Source organism: Sceloporus undulatus, chromosome 8 (assembly GCF_019175285.1).
Source record: "Sceloporus undulatus isolate JIND9_A2432 ecotype Alabama chromosome 8, SceUnd_v1.1, whole genome shotgun sequence".
Classification (NCBI taxonomy): domain Eukaryota; kingdom Metazoa; phylum Chordata; class Lepidosauria; order Squamata; family Phrynosomatidae; genus Sceloporus; species Sceloporus undulatus.
In genome coordinates, this window is record NC_056529.1 from 20,368,075 (window position 1) to 20,392,533 (window position 24,459).

The window sequence follows — 24,459 nt, forward strand, 5'->3', positions numbered from 1 at the left end:
ACTGAGGATGTATGTATTGAAGGTATATATTGAAGTATTAAAATAAAAGTCCACATTTCTCTCTCCTCCTTCCGCTTTCCTCCTTCGACTTTATCTTACTTCACTTGCTGCAGATGCTTTAAAAATGCCCCTGTTTTTCTGTCCTCCCTCCACTTTCCTCCTTTATCTTCAGCTTCCTTCAATTGCTGTGGCTGCTTTGAAAATGCCTCCATTTTCCTGTCGTCTTTCCATATTCCTCCTTTGTCCTTAGCTTACTTCCATTGCTGCAAACTGAGTTCAAAGTGCAAAAAGTCCTTTGGGGGAAGAGGATAGGAGGATAGCAGAATCTTACCCTTCCCAGTTGGCTCAGGCAAAAGCAAACCGCTGCAGCATTCTCTAGCTTGCCTGTTCTTCCTCATTAATAACTTTGGCCATCTTGACCACTATTTGACGTTTGTTGGCCACATCTGTCACCTGTGAAATGTGGGTGGGTGTGTTGGTTTGCTTTTGCCTGAGTCTGCTGGGAAGTTTACTCTGCCTTCTCCTCTCCTTTCCTTCCTGCAGAGTTAATATGATTGCAAAAGACTTTTCTCATTCATAATTGTGTCCGTCTTGGCCACAGTCTAATGTCCGTTGGCCACACACATCCGGGTGTTCATCTGAGAGATGCTGGCCTTGCTATATCCCTTCCAAGAGAGTCAAAATCCATCCTCTTCTTGAGCTGCATAGCCCTCCCTGGTTGTCTTGGTCTGGATCAACTCCTTCATCTTGCCGGCTGCCGCAGCTGAGCCTCTTGCTTTCTTTGTGGGAACGGACGCTATTTTTATCTGGCTAAGGAAGATCAGATTTGCAGTAATTGGCTGGATAAACAGACGCACTCTGTGCAAACCAAGTTAATGGGAGACGTTGGGTGTCCAGCAAAGGCACTTCACCAGTGCTCTACCCAAAGCCTAGGCTCATTGGCAACGGTCATGAATGTAACCTATCCATTAAAGACTCTATGCATGCCCCACCACTCATCTTTTTGCCTCCTTCCATGCATGCAAATGCCATGCCTTCGTCAGAGGCAAGTATAAAGCATTTCTGGACCACGGCTAAAGCTCTTAGCAAAATGGTATTAAAGCCAAACACGTGCATGAATTTCTCTTTCCAGTTCACCCAGGTCCTGACCTTTATTGACCTGAGACTTCCATTCATGGGAAAAGCCTCGGTGTGGATTCCTGCCATTTCCAGGTATCCTGAAAACTGTTCTTCAACAGATACTTACTCAACGCGGAATTTGGGCTCCTTCATAGAGAGCAAGGACATGCCAGGTCTCAGAGGAAGAGACTGTATGGCTGCAATGGAGAACTGACATTGTATTACCTTTGTTCCTCTCGTCTCTCTGAAGTTTCTGTCTGCTTAAATACTGCATTTCGAACATTGCAAATAAGATGCTTGAAGCAGGGCTTTGTGCTCTGAAGTTCAAATCCAACGTTGTTTGGTGGGAAAATGCTGCAAGACAAGGGGCATCAACCAAAGCAGTCTAAAGGAGCAGCTACACTGTAGAAATAATCCAGTTTGACACCACTTGGGCTTCATTCCCACTACCTTTTAAACTGGATTGCAATTCAGTGTGAACCAGTTTAAATGACCCTGGTTCACACTTGAACCGAATCGCTGAAGCGATTCAGACACGGGGGCCATGTGCTAGACCCATTTAACCCACGTCTTTTTGACGCTGATGTTTTCTGCATCTTTTTGGATACATCAATTCTGCGCAAGAGTGAACCAGATGTGGATCGGAATCGATTTAAATTTGCCCTTCGGCCGGCTGGAGTGGGTCCATTTTGAACCGATTCACTCCTGAGTGTGAACCACAAGTGGGTTATTTTACAGGGAAGAAATGTGACTGGGGCAAATGTAGTGGGAACCATGCTCTGCTGTCGAATCAATTGATCAATTTGGATCACAAACTGCTTTTTTTGTAAATGGGAATGAGGCCTATAAGTGCCGTAGCTCCATCCTATGGGGTTTGTAGTTTTGCAAGGTCTTCAGCCTTCTCCTCCAAAGAGAGCTGGCGCCTCACCAAACTCCAAATCCCAAGATTCTGTCAAATAGAACCACTGTACTTAAAGCGGTGTCGGACTGCATTATTCCTACAATGTAGATGCACCTTATGTCGGCATGCTTCCTTCTTGCTTCTCCAGGCCACGGATGAAGGAATGAGCACAGTGACCTGAGAACTGGGGCATCAATGCCACCATGCAATCCTCTTGCCCTTAGAAAAACCCCGGCTACACACTTTATATCTGTGGGCTGTGAGATTCCACGCAACCTGCTTTTTTCTTATTTTTGCTACCTCCTGGAAGCCATCCCTATGGCCTGTTGGGCGATGCTTTGGCCTCCTTGTCTCTGAGGATGTGCAGGAGAGCGAAAGAGAGCTCTGCCAAAGAGGGTGGAGGATGCCTTACGCAGTTCCTGTGCCTTTAAATCCAAGAAGCTTGAGCCGAGACACACAGAGAGAAGGAGGGAGAGAGAAAGGGAGGGAGGGAGGGAGGGAGGGAGGAGAAGCCAGGCTCTGTTCCCCTTAATAAGCAAGATTTATATCCACTTGGGAAGAAGAAGAGGGAGCTATAGGGAGACAGGAGGCTGGGGGATGCCAAAGGGCTTTTGGCCCTCCAGGACTGGAGCATCCAAACCTCCATCCCTCCATCCCTCCATCCTCCTCCTGCATCTTGCCTTTTGGAGAGGACCACCGGCCTTCCTCAAAGGGCGAAGCCACCCTTTGCAGCTCCCCAAAATGTGGGACTCTTTCCAGAAAGCCAGCCCAGATCTAAAGGCGGTGTGAGTGAGGTTCGCAGTGGGTGGTTTGTGTTGGTTGTGGGTGGTTGTGTTGTGGGGGAAAGGAAGAAGGGCTTGGGTAGGGGGGCTGGTGGTTGAGGACCAAAGGCAAGCAGCTCCTTTTTTGTAGGGTGAGGTGTGTAGGTGTGTGATTGTGTGAGTGTGATTGTGTGTGTGTGATAGAGAGGGAGAGAGGGTGCGTGAGATTGAGACAGTCACAGACACTGCATTGCTGCTGCTGTGCCTACAGGAATCACCCCAGAAGAGGAAGGCTAAAAACCTCACACACACAGCCATGAAGATGCTGTTCTGGCTTGGACTTGCTGATCCATTCCACCATCAAAACAGCAGCAGGTGGAGGTCACAGAGGGGGATTTAAAACCTCCCTTGCCTGTGCATTTGTATCTCTCTTTTTCCTTCCCCTGCAAAACCCAGGAATTCTTCTTCATCATCATCATCTTCTTCTTCGACATTGGTTCTTGGCCTTTTCCCTTTATCGGCCCTTTCTCTAACCGGTGTTTGCTTTTTTCTTCTTTTTTGGGCCTCGGATGGTTTTACGGGAGACCCATCTGCACCCGAACCTGCCTGGTTTGGCTGCTTGTATTAATATTATTTTGGCTCCGACGCAAGGCAAGAGGACAGAGCCTGGAGCTCTCCCCACCCTGGAGAATGTGCTAAGACTCAAGCAGCCCTTCGGTTTTTGGTGCATTATTTAAGGTGGTGTGCTGATTTATTTAATTTTTTTGGGTTCTGTTTTTGGGGTTAGGGTTTGTTTTGGTTTTGTTTTTTTCTTGTTTTGCTGCTGGTGATCTTCTTTCCCTCCTTTTATTTTTCTTTCACCTTTTTGAGAATTTGCAAACTGAGTTACATGCATGTCCAGTGGGGGAAGGTTTAATTTTGACGATGGAGGGTCCTACTGTGGAGGCTGGGAGGACGGCAAGGCGCACGGCCACGGAATATGCACTGGCCCAAAGGGTCAAGGCGAGTATGCAGGTTCCTGGAGTCACGGCTTCGAAGTGTTGGGGGTTTATACCTGGCCGAGTGGGAACACGTACCAAGGCACCTGGGCGCAAGGGAAGCGCCACGGCATCGGCGTGGAGAGCAAAGGGAAATGGGTGTACAAAGGCGAATGGACCCATGGATTTAAGGGACGCTATGGGGTGCGCGAATGCACTGGCAACGGGGCCAAGTACGAAGGCACCTGGAGCAATGGACTGCAGGATGGTTATGGGACTGAGACCTACTCCGATGGAGGTAAGGGGCAGATTTTCTCACTTTCCTCCTTGCTTTGTTCAAATTGGTCCTCTTCCTTTCCCCCTGTATCTCTGGAGACTTTCAAGCTGAGGTTGGAGAGCCATCTCATGGAGGTGGCCTTCTTCCTTTCTTCCTATGTCTCTGGAGGCTTTTATGCTGAGGGTGGAGAGCCAGCTCATGGAGGTGACCCTCTTCCTTTCCCCCAACCTCTCTGGAGGCTTTCAAACTGAGTCTAGAGAGCCATCTCATGGGGGTGTTTGGGCTGTATGGAAGGGGTTGGTCTACATAACCCTTGAGGTCCCTTCCTACTTTGCAATTCCCTCTGTTGTGCATCCTTTGGGGAAGTCCTTCTCGGTAGTAAGTAGGGTAAAGACCATTATGAATTTTTAAAAATGGGAAGATAGATACCATGTGAAGGAGAAGGAGGTGGAAGAAAGAGTGGGGAAGGAACATATAGAAGGCCAAAGTAAGAGAAGAAGTAGGTTAGGTGGGAATCATAGGGTATGGAGATTTGGCAAGATTTGGAAGGAAATATAAGACGGTACTAGAATAAGAACATGCATATTTATTTTGTGTGTGTGTGTGTGTATACCAATATATGTCTTTTATGTTTCTTTTTTATCCTCAATAAAATAAATTGGAAAGCCCTGCTCAGTTTCCTAATGGAAAGAAAGAATGCACTCTTTTCCTGACAGTGGTCCTTTGAGTTCAGTTGGGATCAGAGCTGTTTCTTTCTTAGTTTTCCTGCATAATATAAGGCCTTTTTTTGCAAGAGATGGTTTGCTGGAGAGGCTCAGAGAAGCCAGATTCAGGCCTCTGCTTGGCTCTGAAGCTCCCTGCATGACTTGTTTGCCACCTATGTCGCTCTTTCTCTGAGCTGAACTGGCTTCATGGGATTACAATACAATAAGTTCATGAATCACTTTTATGTAGAGCTTAGAAATGGTGGTCGGGAGACATGTGTCCAGACAGAGGGTGAGGAAGAAGCAAACAAGGGGAAGGGGTGACCTGAGTTGCAAATAAAAGGATACGCCAGGCCCAGGGTACTTTGGGATCTGATACACAGTCTATCAGGATGCTCATTTTTCAAATGCAAGCCTTGTTCAAGAAAACTTCCTAGCAGATTGTGTGCGGTGAGTCAGGCCTCTACATCTGCAGCTCAGCCGTCCATCACAGCATCCATAATCCATTGCCGGAGATGACTGGCTTGTGGTTGGGTCACTTAAGAAAAGGAAGCCAGTAGAATCAACTTATAGACTTGTAGGATCAGCAACCCCTAAGCTGCATGGTGGTACCCTATAGCTAGAATAAAAGTTCAGTCCCGGGGAATTTCAGGGTCGAAAGCTTGCAACATGTATGTTGTGCCTTTTTTTTTTTTTTTGGCCCCATAAAAGCATCACGGTTTTGAGGATTTTGGATATTCTCGTATTGCCAACTGCTATCATCCTGCATCTGGAGCTGTGCTGGTAGTGAATGATGGTAATTCATAGAGGGAACTTCTTCTGTCTGAAATTTCACAGCTAAATGAATGTCGAGAAACCTACAGGCAGATAGGAGCAGCTCTTCTGGGCTCGAAATATCACTTCAGGTGTTCTTGAAGGGGAAAGGCATAGATGAAGGCTGAATTAGCAGACAGGTTTAGCAAAAGCAGAGAAATGGGGATAAATATTTGGGGGAATTTAATGCTGGAGTCATATCAGGAGAACACAGCAGCGTTTCTCCTCCAAGTGGCTGAATTCCCCCTCTTTCTCCCAGTGACAGCTTCCTAAACTAGTAGGGCCTAGGTCTGCTTAGCAAAATCTTAGCACCATAAGGAAGGATCTTCTGGTTTGACTATTTGGTGCACCCATGAACCTATGTTGCTCCCTTGGCCTTAAATGTGTTAGCTGGAGAAAGAGAAAATGTACAGGGCCTTTATCCTTTCAGGCTGGGAGAGATAGGGAAAAGCCAAGCAAAACAGCTACATACAATCTTTCAGAACAGGAAAACAGGAAGGAAAGAGCAAGAAGAGAGGATAAGAGGAAAAGTAGCACACATTTCCTTATCCCATGTTGTGTTGTTTCCTTTTGGATGAATGCTTTGTTTGTGTTAGTCTGTGTGTGTGTGTGTGTGTATAGACACGCACACACACATACACATATATATGTAAATAAATATACAGTGGGCACTTAGTATCTGCTGGGGTTTGGTTCCAGGACCCACCATGGATACCAAAAACCATGGATGCTTAAATCCCATTAAATACAATGGATCATCATCATCATCATCATCATCATCATCATCATCATCATCATCATCATCATCATCATCATCATCATCATCATCATCATCACAGTGGGCCCCTGGTATTTGCTGATATTTGGTTCCAGCACCCACCGTGGATACCAAAATCCATAGATGCTTAAGGCCCATTAAATGCAGTGGAGTATCATCATCATCATCATCATCATCATCATCATCATCATCATCATTGCAGTGGGCCCTTGGTATTTGCTGGGCTTTGGTTCCAGGACCCCCTCTGCCGTGGATACCAAAATCCATGGATTCCTAAGTCCATTAAATACAGTGGAGTATCATCATCATCATCATCATCATCATCATCATCATCATCATCATCATCATCATCATCATCATCACAGTGGGTCCTTGGTTTCTGGTGAGGTTGGGCTCCAGGACCCCCTGTGGATACAAAAATCCCTGGGTGTTCAAGTCCTATTAAATACAGTGGGGTAGTAAGATGGTGTCCCTTATATAAAATGGCAAAATTAAGGTTAGTTTTTTTGGAATTTATATCATTTTGGAATATTTCCAAGCTGCGGATGCTTGAATCCATGGATAACAAATCTGTGAATATGGAGAGCTGACTGTATAAGGACCTAAAGGGACCAGGTCCCATCGGAAGCTGAGAGTGTTCCCCGTTTATCACAGAAGCTAAGCAGGGTCAGCCCTGGTTAGTACTTGGTTGTGTGACCGCCAAGGAATACCATGTGCTGTAGGCTGTATTTCAGAGAAGGAAACTAGGAAAAACCACTCTAACATTCCTTGCCTAAGAAAACCTTATGAAATTCATGGGGTTGCCATAAGTCGATAGGAAGCTTGAAGGCACATTTGTATGTGAGTGATGAACACACACGCATAAACACTCATAACAACTGTATCCTCCTGGGATCCAACTTGTCAGAGGTGTGGATTGTTTTTAAATCACCTATGTATGTATGCGTACACACACATACAAATACAGTACACACATAAGCAAACACACATATCTGTCTGGATCCATTCTTTATGTGCATACACTGTCTCTGTCCCTCTCCAAGGAGATGTTAGGATTGTTTATAAAGTCAAGATTGAGGTCAATCTTCAGAAAGATTGTTCCTGAAAATTATTACCTAAAGGATGGACGTTTGCCTGTCCATATCATGACCCAAAAACCAGGTGGGCACCATGGTATCTTGCAACAACAGCAGCAACACACATACGAATGAAGATTTATTTTTGAATCTGCAACATGGGAAGATAATTTAAAGAGCCCAAGAATCGAGCAGAGATGTAGCTCAATTGCTATGTCTGGACGTTTCCAAAAGTGGCAATTTTCCTTGAAAACAAGACTATGGTTCCTTTGACAAACAAGGCAACGCCACCAAGTGACATCCAAAATGAATCCAGATGTGGACACCTGGACATTTCCTCTTTTTTATTCCTCCTGGTCTATGTTTTTGGGGTTGGAGAAGGAGATGCAATGAAGAGCGTTCAGTCTGTGGTCTCCTGTGCCGTCTTCTTATGGGTCACCTGAGGATAAACTAACCCAGTGAAATTCAGCTGCGCTCTCGGAGGGTATCCCAGGATATGTTTTCTCGACTCAGTCTGGAGTTGCAAGGTTGCCTCTCCCGGCTTTCCTGATGAGTCTGTTTTTTAAGGAACTTTTCTTGGCTTTGAGTACCGCCAGAAACTAGATGTAGAGACGGGTGGCTGTTGTGTTGCACCAGGAAGGAACGGCACTGGGGTTGTCATGAGAAAAAAAGCAAGGCAGCCACTGGGAATTCAGGCCTGTGCGCCTCTTTAATCCCTCTGGTTTTATTAGCTGCATCACTTCCTCCTGGGACGTCAAAACCGTCTGCCACACGCCGTTCCTTTAAAAACCACAGATAAACATCAGCCGGATAAGTAGATCGCATTTTTAAAAAATAGCCGGTTTAGAGTAGCTTATGTGTACTTTAAAGCCTCCCCAAATCTCCATTTTCTTGAAAAGGAGAAAAAGAAGCCAGCAAGAGACCATTAGCCATCCATCCATCCATCCATCCATCCACCCATGCTCTATCTATCACTCTCACTCACACCACATACATACATACATACATATTTGTCCCTCCTTATCCACAGATTTTCTTATCCATGGATGCAAGCATCCACAGCTTGAAAATATTCCAAAGAAGTATAAATTCCAAAGAGCAAACTTTGGTTTTCTATTGTATATAAGGGACATAATTTTTCTATCCCATTGTATTTAATGAGACTTGAGCATCCCCGGATTTTGTTATCCAATGGGAATTCTGGAACCAAACCCCAGCGGATATCAAGGGCCCACTGTGTGTATACACACACACACACACACACACGTATATAATTTCCTAGGAGCCAGCATGGTTTAGTGGTTGGAGTGTTGGACTACAACTGGAGACCAGGGTTCGAATCCCAGCTCGGCCATGGAAACCCACTGGGTGACCTTGGGCAAGTCACACTTTCTCAGCCTCAGAAAGGCAATGGCAAACCACCTCTGAACAAACCTTGTCAAGAAAACCCTATGATACGGTGGTCTTAGGGTTGCCTTAAGTTGGAGATCACTTGGAGGCACACAACAACAACAACAATACAGTATATTGATTGTTTTGGCAAAAAGCAGGGTAGAAATAAAAGGTTTATTATTTTTTACTATCTATATCTCTACAGCAACAGAGCAGTGAATCCCGTTGTGGGAGAAAAGCAGGATGGAAACCCTGCAAATCCTGGAAATAGATATCTCCTGCCTTTTTTTTAGTGTGGGACTCCAGGCTTCTTACAAAGGATAAAACGCGTGCAACTTTAAAATTCGTATCATACAAATACACACACGCATATAGAGTTAACATAAAAATATCATTAAATTAACAATAGAATTGACTCCTGGAAAGACTTGCGGTGATTTGTAGATACTCACAGTGAAAATACTTATGTACCATACATTTTTGCTTATATGTGGAATAAGGTACCCCAAACAGTTGTTTTTATCCATAGCTCACTATGTCCTACTTAGACACATGTGCCTCTTTATGTCTCCCATAGACCTCCCCAGTTGCACAGAATTACACACTCATTTTTTGCACACTCGTTCCCTCGGGAGTTTGGAACTCCTGCACAAGTAGCGATTACTTAAGCGCATGAACACATTATCTCTCTCTGTCTCTCTTTCACACACAAGCAGACAAACAAAGACACCGATGTGTCTGTGTACAGTGTCTGTGTACATATACTGACTCACAGATGCTCACAACCTCCACCTTTGATTTATGCGACGGATAGACTTGCTTGAAAGGAATACATGGATCAATCCCTTGTACAAATACTAACCCGGCACATGGCCGGAGCACTGTTTTTAATCACTTCCCAAGCACGCAAGGGCACCATGCGCACGGGGTGGAAAGGGCAGGATACAAATCCAATAAAGAAATGACAAAGAAACACAGCAGATGCCTCCGCCTTGCAGGGATGGAAAGAGCATTCTCAACTATTTATTTCCTTTTTTGGGGGGGAAAACCTGGTTTTCTGACACCTGGGAAACCCCATTGGGAATACTAATAGAACGGCAAGACTTTTTGCATTCTTCTCCCCCAGTATATGAATCTCCTGAAGGGTTCTGGGGAAATTATTCTGCAAAGAAATGCATAGGTTGTTTGTGCACACAAAAAAAACCCATGCAGAAAACATTGTTTCCTCTGCAGAAAACACTGGGGAGTTCTTTGCACAAAAAAGTCTATTTCTATGCAGAATAGTTTCCTGCAAACATAGATTTTTGTGGGTTTTTTGGGCTATGTGGCCATGTTCTAGAAGAGTTTATTCCTGGCGTTTCACCAGCATCTGTGGCTGGCATCTGCAGAGATGTCTACTTCCATGCCAGCATTCTCTGAAGATGCCAGCCACAGATGCCAGCGAAACATCAGGAATAAACTCTTCTAGAACATGGCCACATAGCCCCCCAAACCCACAAAAATCTATGGATGCCGGCCATGAAAGCCTTTGACTTCACATTCCTCCAAACACTTTGAAACATTTGAACGTGGGGAGAATACTCTACTGCCTTCTATTGCAGTGAGGAGAAAACTATGGATGAAATAGTGGTGGATTGACATCCCAATTGCCTTGCCAGCTACAGTTGCCACAAATAATTGTGTCACGATTGTTGTTGCATGCCTTCAAGTCATTTGTGAATTATGGCGACCCTAAGATGAATCTCTAATGGGGTTTTCTTGGCAAGATTTGTCCAGAGGTGGCTTGCCATTGCCTTGCCATTGCCTGAGGCTGAGAGAGTGTGACTTGCCCATGGTCACCCAATGGGTTTTCATGGCAGAGTAGGGATTCGAACCCTGGTCTATAGAGTTGTAGTTCAATGCTCAAACCACTGCACCACACTGGCTCTCAATTGCATCACACTCAGACTTAGGTGAGAAGCATCCCAAGACAATTCTTCTTGATGTCACCCTCGAATTATCCACCTGAGTGCTCACACACTTATATTTAATAATAATAATAATAATAATAATAATAATAATAATAATAATAATACTTTATTTTTACCCTGCCTCTCCGTCAGGATCGAGGAGGATTACAATAAAATACATACAGTACAACAATAATCCCAATGTTGCATCTGCACCCAGACTGCAAGTGGCACACCAGTTCTCCTAGATTAAAACCATAGTATGCTCCCATATACAACAAAAATATGGACCTTATATGGTTTCCCATATATATATATATATATATATATATATATATATATTTATATATATATATTCCATTCTGAAAGGTTGAAATGCCTCTCCTAAGGCTCACTAGACTGTATTTTTTGGGTCCATCTCTTTGCCTTTGGCTCCACAAACCCGTGGAATATGCGCCCTGAGAACCTTTTCAAGATGCGAATTTGATCCTCAAATTCTGCACTTTTGCCATATAACATCTCTTGTCCGGGTCTAATGGGTTTGGACTTGTGGCTCCTGTCATCTTCGTGACTGTATATCTTCCCAGTGTTGCTGTTTCTGTCTCAAAAGGTGAAGACACATCAAGAGGAATCTAAATCTTTGGTTTCCAATATTCGGGCCTTTCTAGCAGTCAAAGCACTAGGCATTAAAGCAATAGGAGAGGAAAAGGAGACAGAGGATAGATGATTTGTTTCTAGGAGTCTGAAAACCACCATCTATTAAAGACAAGCCTTAGAGCGCTTCATGTGTCCCAGCAATCTCTATTTTAGCTGCTTTATATTTGGAAATCCAAGCAGAGCTAACCGAACAATGCCATAAAGGCAGAACCGTCCTGGAAATAACTAAGTACTACTGTAATGACGATGTCAGGGTGACGTTCGCAACTCAGATTAGCCGAGCCAATCTCAAGACGGGGGTGTGTGTGTATGTGTATCTCTGTGTTAACTAACCCAACTCCTCCAGGTTGAATTTCTAGCAGTCTGGTGGCTCCCCTCCCTTAAAAAATCCCACTTGTTATTTCTCAAAACTTTTTCCTCCGTTGGCTTTCAAAAGCTCAGAAATCTCTTTCTGATTTGCCTGGCTCTATGTGGAGTCAACCGATCCCTCTTGCTGAATAGCTTCCATTGATTTCTTTCCATCTCCCCTCCTGCCCTTCAGCAAAAGAAGGATGCGGCCCCCATGCCTGATGTATCACGACGTATAAATGTGACAACTGTGAAGGCAGGAGATGCACGGAACCAGTTGTCTCTTCATCTGTTGTGGTCCACCTGTGTGTTGTTGATTCCATCCTTTTCCCACCCCTGCCCTTCTCCATGCAATAGGCAAATGCTTGAGCAGAAGATGAGTAACTTGCAACCTGTTCTTCCCAAGGATGCAGCCAAACGACTGTCAGTTCAGCACAGATCTCACTCTAGAAAGGGTGACACGGTGCAACATTTTAAAGATGCTTTACTTCATGTCTGCCCTGTGCATGATAACCCAAGAGCTGTGTAATTTTGCAAGAGCTGATCCACTCAGGTCCTGACCAAACCAGGCATTTGAGGGTCTGTCAAAGTAAAAACAAAGACGCTGATGTCCAGAGGAGAGTGACCAAAATGGCGAAAGGTTTGGAGACCATGCCCTATGGTTGTATCATGTCAACTCTCAGTCTTCTCTTCTCCAAGCTAAACATACCCCAGCTCCCTATACTGTTCCTCTTAAGGCTTGGTTCCCAGATCTTTGATCATCTTGATTGATAGGAAGGGGAAATGAGCAAATAACCAAAATATTAAACTCTTCCTTTGATATAAGCTTCCCATTAATAGCAAAAGATGCCCTAGGTGGTCAGTTCTTTCTGAGGAGAGCAATGGAAGTGGCTTCTCCCTTACTGATGTGGAACTGGAAGGTGACCAAAATGGTGAAAGGTCTGGAAACCACCAAGGCTTAGGGATTTGAGTAGGTTTAGCCTGGAGAAGAGAAGGTTAAGAGGTGACATGAGAGCCTTGTTTAAATATTTGAAGGGATGATATATTGTGGATGGAGCAAGCTTGTTTTCTGCAGAAACCCAGACACAGAGCAATGGACGCAAGCTGCAGGAAAAGAGATTCCACCTAAACGTCAGGAAGAACTTCTTGATGGAAGAGCTGTCCAACAGTGGAAGACGATGCTGCCTCGAAAAGCGGTGGAGTCTCCTTCTTTTGAGATTTTTAAACAGAAGCTGGATGACTGTCATTTGGGAGTTGCTTTGTGTCTTCCTGCACAGCAGAATGGGCTTGGATCGGATGACCCTTGGGGTCTCTTCCAACTCTACGATTCTGTTTTATGATATAAACTGTAACTTGACTGATAACAAACAGGTGGGAACAAGATGCTGGAAGAGAAATGAAAGTAAAGAAAGTGTTCTTGCATCCCTTCCATTTTGTGCAGATGCTGCTTAATAGGGAGCTGGTCTCCAAAGACACACAAGGCATCGCTTATTTTTGGGATGTTAAGTCTCCAAGTCAAAACTACACAGTTCTCTTTCCCAAGACTAAGACAGAGAGATGCCCTAAAACAAGGGTGGGCAACTGCATGGGGTGGGGGTCAGTTTCACCCCCTGGATCACCCTGTGGGCCACATTCTCCCATAGTAAGGCTGTACAGCTTGTTTTGGGGGAGCAGTATGGTATTCTAGGGTACATGTAAGGGTTAGGGAATTTATGGCATTTTCCATGCATCTAGGGGACTTCCTGCATTGCTTTAGGCCAGGGCAAGAGATGCCTGAAAAGCATGCCACGGAAGTTAAAAAGTTAAGGTGGGTTTTGAGGGACTGCTAGGGGACTTCAAGGGCCACAAAAGTTGAGTCCAGGGGCCACATGTAGTCCACAGGATGGACTTTGACCATGCTACTTTAATAAGAGAGGGCTGTATATGTGCCTTCAGGTCATCTGTTGATATTCAGCAACTCCATGGGTTTCATAGGGTTTTCTTAAGCAAGGAATCCTCAGAGGTGGTTTTGCCAGTTCCTTCCTCTGAAATATTGCCTACAGCACTTGATATTCCTTGGCAGTCTCCCATCTAAGTACTAACCAAGACTGACCCCATTTAGGTTCTACAATCAGATGGGATCTGGTGCTTTTAGGGTCAGGGTTCGATTCCCCACTTGAACATAAAAACCCATTGGGTGACCTTGGGCAAGTCACACCCTCTCAGCTTCAGGGGATGGCAATGGTGTAGGGAGAAGATGCGCATCAGGATGCATTGTGTATTGGGACACATTGTGCAATGGGAACTCCAGTTGTGCAAGGGGACATCTTGCACTGTTGCAATTCATCAGCATGGCTGAGTATCATGTCAGCAATGTTGCTCCGTCATCCTAAAGTTATGCATTGTAGCTTCTGATTCAGGATCTCAGCCAGTGCAGGGTGGCCCTACAAACAATTTAAAAGATGAAAGAATACTCCTGGAAACTTCCTAGAGAGACAATTCACCCTTTCTTGGGGCCAGAAAAAGAGCAATTTAGGCTGCATCCACATTGCAGAAATAATCCAGTTTGACACCACTTTAACTGCCATGACTTGATGCTACAGAATTTCAGAAACTGTAGTTTTGTGGGACATTTAGCCTTCTCTGTCACAGAGCTCTGGTGCCAAAACAAACTACAGTTTCCAAAATTTGATAGCATTCAGCCATGGTAGTTAAGCGGTGCTAAACTGGAATATTTCTGCAATGCAGATGCATCCTTTGTGCATCTGGAGGGATCAGGAGCCACAAAAAGCAGCCTTGGAGGGCGGTGTGTTTTCTGATAGCTAGGCTTTGCCTACCTGTATTCATCCTCCTTCTATGCAATTCTGCCTTTAAGACTCTCATTGTGATAGTAAAGCATGCAAGCAACCTATACTGATTTTGGAAGTGTTTTTCTTCGACTGTTTACCATTCACCTCAGCGCGGCAGTAAATGTATCGTAGCACATTGCATAAGAGAGCACAAAAGGCCTTAAGTCGGCTGAGAAACGGGGCGAGATCACAGAGTTTGTGAAGAGGATTACTGAGTTTGAGGATTAGCAAAGGCAAAAAAAGGAAAAGGAAAGGAAAAAAAAGACAGAGAAAGGGAGAATTAGCCAGATTCTACTGTACTTTGTGCAGGAAGCGTATTAGAAATAATACTCATTTGGGAGCATTTAGTATCATGCATGCTGGAGCATCAAATCATTTGCAGAGTTGATCCTGCCCTGGGAATCACAGCAGAGAGGCTGTGCTTTAGACCAGCATAGGTAAATGGCATCATCATCATCATCATCATCATTTTATAATATGGTCTCCCTCCATGCATGGGACCAGTGCCTACAGTTTCATTTACCTGCATCTGAAAAGATATGGTCTTTCTAGGCATCTGGAGGTTCTCCAATGCAACTCTACGGCCAAGTAGATGTTGACCATAGCAACTCTATGGTCAATTATTCCAACCCATTGGGTTGAGTTGGAAAAGTTGACCATAGAGTTGACCATAGAGCTTCTTTGAGTTGAGTTGACCATAGAGTTGACCACAGAATTGCTTTGAGTTGAGTACTCAAAGCAACTCTGCGGTCAACTCTGTGCTCAACTTTTCCAACTCAACTCAAAGCAACTCCAAAATTCAAAATGATCTGAATAAACTAGAAAGCTGGGACAAAGCTAACAAAATGAATTTCAACACAGAGAAATGTAAGGTACTGCACTTATGGCAGAAAAATTAAAGGCACAGATATAGGATGGGGGACATCTGGCTGAATGAAACTACGTGTGAAAGAGATCTAGGAGTCCAAGTAGACCACAAATTGAACATGAGTCAACAGTGCGATGCGGCAGCTAAAAAAGCCAATGCAATTTTAGGCTGCATCAATAAAAGTATAGTGTCTAGATCAAGGGAATAATAGTGCCACTCTATTCTGCTTTTATCAGGCCCCACCTGGAATAATTCTGGACATCACAATTTAAAAAGGATGTTGAGAAACTGGAGCGTGTCCAAAGGAGAGCAACTAAAATGGTGAAGGCTCTGGAAACCATGCCCTATGAGGAACGAATCAGGGAGCTGACGATGTTTAGCCTGGAGAAGAGAAGGTTAAGGGGTGATATGATAGCCCTGTTTAAATATTTGAAGGGGTGCCATATTGAGGAGGGAGCAAGCTTGTTTTCTGCTGCTCCAGAGACTAGAACCCAGAACAATGGATGCAAGCTCCAGGAAAAGAGATTCCACCTCAACACAGGAGGAATTTCCTAATAGTAAGGGCTATTGAACAGTGGAACAAACTCACTCAGAGAGTGGTGGAGTCTCCCTCCTTGGAGATCTTTAAGCAGAGGCTGGATGGCCATCTGTCAATGGGGATGCTTTGAACGAGAGTTCCTGCATGGAAGAATGGGGTTGGACTGTATGGCCCTTGTGGTCTCTTCCAACTCTATGATTCTATGATTCTATTCTAGTCCAACTCAACTCTATGGCCAACTTCAGCCAAAAATAAGGGGTTTACTATTATAAATAATAATAATAAAAATTTTATTTTTATACCGCCCTTCCACAGATCAGGGCGGTTAACAACATAATAAAAATACAATACAATACAATTTTAAAACAACAACAGAATAAAACCCCCGTTAGCCAATCCTCTTTGCCACAGAAGAGGAAGGGAGGCCCACTGGACTTTAGTCGGGGAATGCAAGATGGAATAGAAAGGTTTTCAGATCCTTTCTGAATTGGGCCAGGGAGGTGGTCGAGCGGAGCTTTGTGGGCAGCGTGTTCCAAAGGGCCGGGGCGGCGATGGAAAATGTCCTCCTCGTAGTGGAGGACAACCTAGCCCCTGGCACCCTAAGGAGTTGCTGCCCAGATGTTCTGAGGGTGCGGGACGGAATGTACGGGGAGAGGCGGTCCTTCAGGTATCCTGGGCCCAAGCCATATCTGTGATATTCATTCTCCATGGTAACTTGGGGCATATATCCCGCATGGATATATGGGTCATACTATAGTGCCATCAGTATACATGGTGCTTCACAAAGTAAAACAATTAAAAAATACAGACAGCCCAGCCCAAGGTGTACAATGCCATATGTGTGTACAGACGCTCATAGATGAAGGATAAAGTAACACCAATATAAAATCAGCACAATGAAATTGTAAAATGGATTATCCAAATAGAAATGCAAAAACAGATGGCACACAGGTTGAGGTTCCTTTATCCGGAATACTCTAAAATCCAAATCTGTCCACATGGGTGGCTGAGATAGTGACACCTTTGCTTTCTGATGGCTCAACATACACAAACTTTGTTTCATGCACAAAATTATTAAGTGTTAAGAGAGAGATTTCAGCCTTTCAGAATGCAGGGAGACCTTCAGAAATGGGTGGAAATCAAAATGCGTGGAAACCACCAAGTTTGCGTGGCTACCAGGAGGACCTAAGTAGGCCAGATTTGGCCTTCTGCTTTTGTCCCAGAGCTTTTGTGCTCCTGCATTTTAATGGTAAAGGCCTCCATTCCCAGGAAATCACTACAGAAATGGTTATGAACAAGTGGCAAGCGCGAAAGTTTCATGCCCTCTGGTTCTCCTGCAAGGCTGGGTCCGAAGGGCTGTGAGATTCCCCTTGGGGGACATGGAACTACTGAGCATCTGTGTTTTGGTGATATCCAGGCAACCTGCTTGAATATTGCCATAGATACAGCTCATGGTGCCTCGCCTGCTTTTGACTCGCTCTAGCAATGCCTCGGTCGCCCACGTGTTGGCATTACAAAGAGAGACTCCTGTGCTTTCCATCACATCATGGCAGCCTCTTGCAGCTCACAGAAGATCCCTGCTAGAAAATATATATGGGAACCCAATCCCCGGAGAGGAATTCCATCGCTTGAGCCCCTTTTGGGCTTGAGGGCTTCTATGACAGTGGGCAAATAAGTCCAGGTTTTAAGCATTTCTATAATATCAACATGGTTGCCCCCCCCCCCATTATCAATTATGCCCTTGGGAAGTGTATTCTAGTTCTAGGGTTTCTGTTATATCTGTTAGTATTAGTACAGAAAAACCTGGGGCAAATCTGATACATCTACCCAAGCTTGGTGGCCAATTCTTTCACTTTAGCTTTTTCAAGCTTAGCAAAGCGAGCTACCGACTTCAGCCCCAGGACGTTACCACCCCAGTGACAACGTATCTCATCGTATCTCTCGTTATAATTGGTCTTGGCCGCTTCCACCAATTTGGCCAATGCTCTCTTATCCTCTGGATTAACCTGTGTGAAGGCCACACAGGTGCAGGTCTTCCGATGGACAAGGCGACCCAGTCTGGCCTTCCCTTTGATGATACAATAGGGAACTCCCATTTTTTGACACAAGGCAGGCAGAAAGACAACCAGCTCAATGGGGTCAACGTCATGGGCAATCACCACCAGCTGGGCTTTCGTGTTCTCCATCAGGGTTGTAACTGTGTTGACTCCTGCTCTTAGCACAGGAGGCCTCTTGGTAGGAACATCACCCTTCCCAGCAGCCTTCTGCTCTGCCCGGGCCAACAGCCTCTGTTTCTTCTCTTGCTTTGTCTCTGGTCTGTATTTGTGGGCCAACTTCAAAAGCTGAGTAGCTGTCTGGCGGTCCAGGGCGTGGCTGAACTGGTTGATGGCTGGAGGCACCTTCAGCCGCTTGTAGAGAATTGCCCTTTGGCGCTGGAGTCGGATGTAGTGGGGCCATTTCATAAAACGAGTCAGGTCTCGCTTGGGCTGGATATCCTGCCCGATGCCGAAGATCTTGGGCCTCTTCTTGAAGAGGGGGTTGATCACCTTCTTGGCCTCCTGCTTCTTGACCACGGCTGGGGCCGGAGCCACCTTCTTCCCCTTGGCCTTCTTCTCCTTAGGTATCTTGGCTGCGGAGAGGAAAAGGGAGAGCGAGGCATGCTGGGAAATATATCAATGGGGTCTCGGGAGAGCTTGACCGCAAGTCCTGCGGGGAAGTTGGGAAGTTAGTATTAGTATTATTGTGTGTGCCAGCCTGGTGTAGTGGTCTGAGTATTGGACTAGGACTCTGGAGACCAGGGTTTGAATCCCAACTTGGCCATGGAAACACACTCTCTCAGCCTCAGAGGACAGCAATGGCAAACCCTCCTGAAGAAACATGCCAAGAAAACCCTTCGATACATTTATCTTAGGGTCAAAAATGACTTGAAGGCACAAAACGGTGTTAGTATCATAGTATTAGAATTAGAATTATCTTGGTTTCTCAGTCTACCACAGGCATTACTGCTTGGACTTTTGGCACAAAACAGTGTTAGTATTATTAGCATTAACATTAATATTAGTATTAGAATTAACTTGGTTTCTCAGTCTGCCACAGGCCTTACTGCCTGGACTTTTGGACCATTGATGATTCAGGTTGTAACCAAGAATGCAGAACCAGTGAGGTATCATCCAGCATTGTGGACCATTCCATTTTATTTTATTTTTAATTTGCAGTTATTGTTTTGACTGTTATCTGCCATCTCTGCTTTTAGGCCACCAGCTAGCTCAATGCAAGCTGATGGGTCTGTGTTCATCATTGTTGTTTCCCCTCCCTTCCCGGCTAATTCTATCTTTTAGTTTCTTGTAAACAGCCACATTGCATGGCAATGAATCCTGCATTTCCCATCCACCGTCGGAGAGGCCAATGCAGCAGATTCCTAGACTTGCTATTCAAAAAATCGAAATCCAGGTCGAAGCTCTGGTGCAGTGCGCGCATTCTCCTCCCGGCTTACTCAAGACTTGAGCTGAAGCCTCTCTTGTTTTTGGCTCCGTTGCTCTGACCACCTTCACAACACCATTCCCAACAACAACAACAACAGCAACAACAACCCTGTCCCAGGATCTTTGCTTTTTCTGCCTTTGGAGAGAGAGAGAGATAGAAAGAAAGAGAGAGAGAGAGAGCATCACTTTCCTCCTCTTGCAAAATGCATCCATAAAGATTCTGGCTTGTCTGTTGCTGAATGCTCTCCACAATTGCTCTGCCGTTCTGCCTTTATATCACAACCATTTTCTCCCTGCTCTTTCTCAAATTATCTCTTTTATGTATTAAAAATAAGCCCCTCTCCTCCGTTTGGTTCTGAACACAGGCAGGCCTCCAAGCTTTTGCTTTATTGCTGATGTTTTCCTTTAAAAAGCCTGTTGCTTTTCCACCAGCAACGATTACTCAGCCTCTGAAAGAAAGCTCAATGCAAAACACTGGGCCTGTTTGAGCAACAAACCAAAACAGAACAATTGGGGAATGTGTGGCCATCCAGACCTGGTTGGATTGCAGCTCCCATCCCTTCTTGCCATTAACTACGGAGGTTAGGGGATGATGGGAACCACAGTGCAACAATATTTGGGAGGAGGCAGGGTCCCACCTTTGCCATTTTTTCTGTTTCATTGTAAACAAGCCTGCATCTGCACTGCAGAAATAATCCGATTTGAAGCAGCAACCGGCGGACATGAAACAATGTTGTTAAGGATATGAGAAAACTAGTCTCAAGTCTGGCCAATTTGTTTCAATCAAAATTAGAAGACGGTTCGTGAAAACCGTCGTATATATATTTCAACTCCATTAGCTCCGGTTAACCTGATTCCTAGCCCAAGAGTAAGCTTGGCACGCATTAATTAATGTTATTAACTCAAAATCAGGCAGAAGTATTCCTCTAATTCAGACGGCACACAGAGAATTTTAAGCTCATCCAGCTTTTCATGCTCCGGGGAAATAAAAAAAGAAATGTCTCAATCAGGCTGCAATGTATCTTTCCATGGACCTTACCCAAAACATACATGTTAAGAGGCTGGTTTTTGGGGATGAGAGAGAACACAGATTCAGGAGAAGAAGAGGGAGGCCAAAGGAGCAATCATTCTCACCAGCATCATATCCAGAACTTGGAGAGGTTCACTGCAACTCCCAGCATCCCCTAACCACCTTGGCTAGACTACAGCAGACAGACCAGAGAGAAGTAGAAGTCTAGGTCCAAAACGCAGAAATAATCCAGGTTGAGACTGCTTGAACTGCCCTGGCTCAGTGCTAGGGAATTCTGGGCAAGGTAGTTTTGTGAGATATTTAACCTTCTCTGTCTGGGGCCACAACAAAGTACAGTTCCCAGGATTCCCTAGCACTGAGCCAGGGCAGTTAAAGCTGTCTGGATTATTTCTGCAGACCTTAGTAGCTTCTATGGCTGCACCTACACTGCAGAAATGAAGCAGTTTGGCACCATTTTAACTCTGCTGCAGAGCTCAGGGATTTGTCTTTTGGTGAGATATTTGGCCTTTCTCTGTCCCAAAGCTCTGGCATCCCACCAAACTGCAAATCCCAGGATTCCATGGCAATTAACATGGTGCCAAACTGCATTCATTCTGCAGTGCAGATGCAACCTACGTCGGTGCATCAGCACCTTGGACAAATCCTTTCAAATTCAGGAGTAAAATGTCACTGAAAACCATGAGCCATCAACAGGAAAGATTGAAGTTTAAGGAAACTCATACTATGAGTTTAGGGAAACTCAGGCCTCATTTCCACTACTTTTTAAATCGGATAGCAATTCGGTTTGAACCAATTCAAACGACCCCGCTTCCCACTTAAATTGAATCGGAGAGAGGGGCCATACACCAGACCCATTTAACCCGCATCTTTTTGACGCTGATTTTTTCCCATGTCTTTTTAAATAAATTGATTTTGCGTATGTGTGAACCAGATGCAGATTGGAATCAATTTAAATTTGCCCTTCGGCCGGCTGGAGCGGGTCCATTTTGAATCGATTTGTGCATGAACGTGAACCACAAGTGGATTATTTTAGAGGGAAAAAATACAATCGGGGCAAATATAGTGAGAACCACACTCCGCTGTTGAATCGATCCATCGATTCAGATCACACCCTGATTTATCTGTAAGTGGGAATAAGGCCTCATGCTCTCTTCTATGGATGGGTGGGTGGTGGAAAGAACCCCTTGTATTTGAGTGGAAATAATTTTCCTTCTCTGCTTTTTTTGGCTTGGAAGGTAGTGATGATATTCTCCTTGTGGCTCATGAGTCAGAAACGGATTATAGTAACTTGCCATAGGCTGTAAGGCATGAAAAACAGTCACTACAAATGGAGCGCTGGTGGTGAAATTGTGTAGTCGCAGCATGTGATCTCTGGCCTGAAGAGTTTAATCCTTCAGGGCTCAGGATATGTGACTCATTGATTCTTCTATCTGGCTCACAATTCAGGCTCACATTCAGCTAGCCGTTTTTGGATCCTTTTCGGAGACGACAGCTTGCAGAGTCCCATAAGTTGGGCATAGCCGCTGACCATGCTGGGTGGGGGATTCTGGGAAATGTAGTCCAAAAACATAATTTCCTCAAGTGCTTGACATTCTCTCACTCCCTCGAAACATCTTTCTGTTTCCTCTACTGCAAACACAATGTGCTTTTTGAGCATTGTTGGGCAGACAAGAGATCCATTAAATGCAGCTTTTAGTTACAGGTTGAGTTCTTTTAGCTGGAATTTCTGAAATCCGAAATCCTCCGAAAACCAACATTTTTTCTCATGTTTGGCTGAGACAGTGACACCTTTGCAGCCCGATGGTTAAATGCACACAAGCTTTGTTTCATGCACAAAATGGTTTTTAAAATATTGCATAAGGTGTGTTGATGTTGCTGTTTTTAAGTGCCTTGACATTGTTTCTGACATATGGCAACCCCAAAGTGAATCTATCATGGGGTTTTCTTGGCAAGATTTGTTCAGAGGGGGTTCGCCATTGCTTTCTTCTGAGGCTGAGAGAGTGTGACTTGCCCAAGGCCCCTCCATGGGTTTCCATGCCAAGCTGGGAATCGAACCTTTGTCTCCAGAGTCGTAGTCCAATGTTCAAATTACTGTACCATGCTAGCATAGTGCTTTATTATAATAAATACTTAATATAACAAATACTTAATAAAAAGTTTATTAAGTATTACATTCCAACAACTAACAATCAAACCCAAACAATAACGCAATTTGACATCACGCAGACTAAACACGCAGATATATTTCAGTACAAATACAGATACTCCAATTATCATAAATTATAAAATAACTTTCTTTAAGGTTATAGTCAGCCTTCCTTATCCACAGATTTTTTAATCCACGGACTCAAGCATCCACGGTTTGAAAATATTCATATATATATATATATATATATATATATACACACATTCTAAAAAGCAAACCTTGATTTTGCCATTTTGTATAAGGGACACCATTTTACTTGCCATTGTATTTAATGGGACTTCAGCATCCACGGATTTGGGTATCCACAGATGTAACCAAACCCCAGCAGATACTAAGGGCCCACTGTATCATCACCTGATTTATCATAATATATTTGACTTTCTCCTACGTAGAAATAAATGAACGTTGTATTTAGACCTGGGTCCCCTCTCCAAGATGTCACATTATGTGCACATATCCAAATACTGTACAGTACTGGTATTCCGAAACTGATAATATAATAATACAAACTCCAAAATGCTTCAGGAACCAAGCTTTTCAAATAAGGGAGACCCAACCCTGTTGCTATATCTGTTGCATTTCTGCATGCCAAGTTGCTTGACTGGGCGGATAGGCTTTTATTGCAAGTTAAATTAGCAAGGAAATTTGCTGCCTCCTTTGGGATGGGCTTCTACCTGTTGTTATTTTCCACCTTGTTTAGCTGGAGATCCTGAAATCTGACTGACTTCCATATGAGCCTCTGCTCCGAGTCCTAACCCTCCTCCTGTTGGTTCTCATCCTAATCCCTAATCTTTCCCTGTTTCCCTGTGCTAATCCTATAAATACTCCATTAATCCTATCTGTCTAGTTCCGTCTCTGTCACCCTTCTTTGTTGTTATGTGCAGAGCGCTGGTGGCGAGGGGGGAGCATTGCAGAGAGATGGGGAAAAAGAAATCAGAGGAGACTTTCCCATTGCAAATGCTTTGTAGGACCAGTTGTGGCCAATTTTACTATTCCACCAAGTGGAAGGCTGCGCACAAGTTGCCGAAGTGTGCAAAATTTTGGATCACACCTGTTGCTGTTTCTATTGAGTTTGCAGCTATCAGAGTCCCTCCAGCCCTTAGGAAGAGTTTTGGAAAGCTTTTAACATTGAGCAAAATACTACCCCGGACCCATCTAATCGCATCTGATCATAAGAGCTCAATGGGATCAGACTTGGTTAATGCAGGCTGAGTTTCCATTATCCAAAATGTTTGGGACAAGAAGTGTTTTGGTGTTCTGAGTTTTTTTCAATTTTGGAATATTTGCATATATACATCATGAGATATCTTGGAGATGAGAACATCTGAAACACATTGCAGAAACAATCCAGTTTGATATCGCTTTTATTTTAATTAAAGGTAATCTTGGGAGTTGTAGTTTATTGTGACACAGAGAGGACTAAATGTCTCACAGAACTACAGTTCCCAGAATTCCCTAACATTGAGCCAGGGGCAGTTAAAGCAGTCTCAACTCTCAAGATGAGTTGTTTCTGCAGTGTGTTTTGGACTATAGGTACCCTTTTACATTAATATTATATATATAAAGTATATACATATACAATATGTATATACTGTACACACACACACACACACATATAAACATATGTATTTTATATATATTGTAATACATATGTGTGTATATATGTATATGCATATATATGTGTGTGTGTATATATATATATATGCACATATTGCAGAATATTATTAATATTTTGTGCATGGACGTTTGTGTACA

The 24,459-nt window shown here is 44.1% G+C and overlaps 2 protein-coding genes across 2 annotated transcripts in view; one reads left to right on the forward strand and one right to left on the reverse strand.

The window, feature by feature from the left end:
* Positions 1-2,537: 2,537 nt before the first annotated feature.
* The window catches only part of JPH3 (junctophilin 3), a 72,153-nt gene continuing 50,231 nt past the window's right edge, over positions 2,538-24,459 (forward strand). The window contains exon 1 of the mRNA XM_042438629.1: positions 2,538-4,056. Within this exon, the coding sequence (XP_042294563.1) occupies positions 3,675-4,056 (382 nt within the window). The 5' untranslated portion in view covers positions 2,538-3,674. The remainder of the gene's footprint in view (positions 4,057-24,459) is intronic.
* LOC121937524 (60S ribosomal protein L7a-like) lies at positions 17,810-22,029 on the reverse strand. Its single transcript, XM_042480768.1, has 2 exons — positions 21,951-22,029; positions 17,810-18,615 (listed from the first exon to the last, which is right to left on the reverse strand). Exons 1-2 carry the CDS (start codon positions 22,027-22,029, stop codon positions 17,810-17,812), a joined length of 885 nt encoding a protein of 294 aa, XP_042336702.1.

Bases quoted from the DNA above. Each gene is read 5' to 3' on its own strand.
- LOC121937524 (XM_042480768.1), bottom strand. From the start codon at position 22,029: ATGGTCAGCGGCTATGCCCAACTTATGGGACTCTGCAAGCTGTCGTCT. The intron at 18,616-21,950 runs GTGAGCCTGAAT...TCCTCTCCGCAG, and splicing joins CCAAAAACGGCTAGCTGAAT to CCAAGATACCTAAGGAGAAG.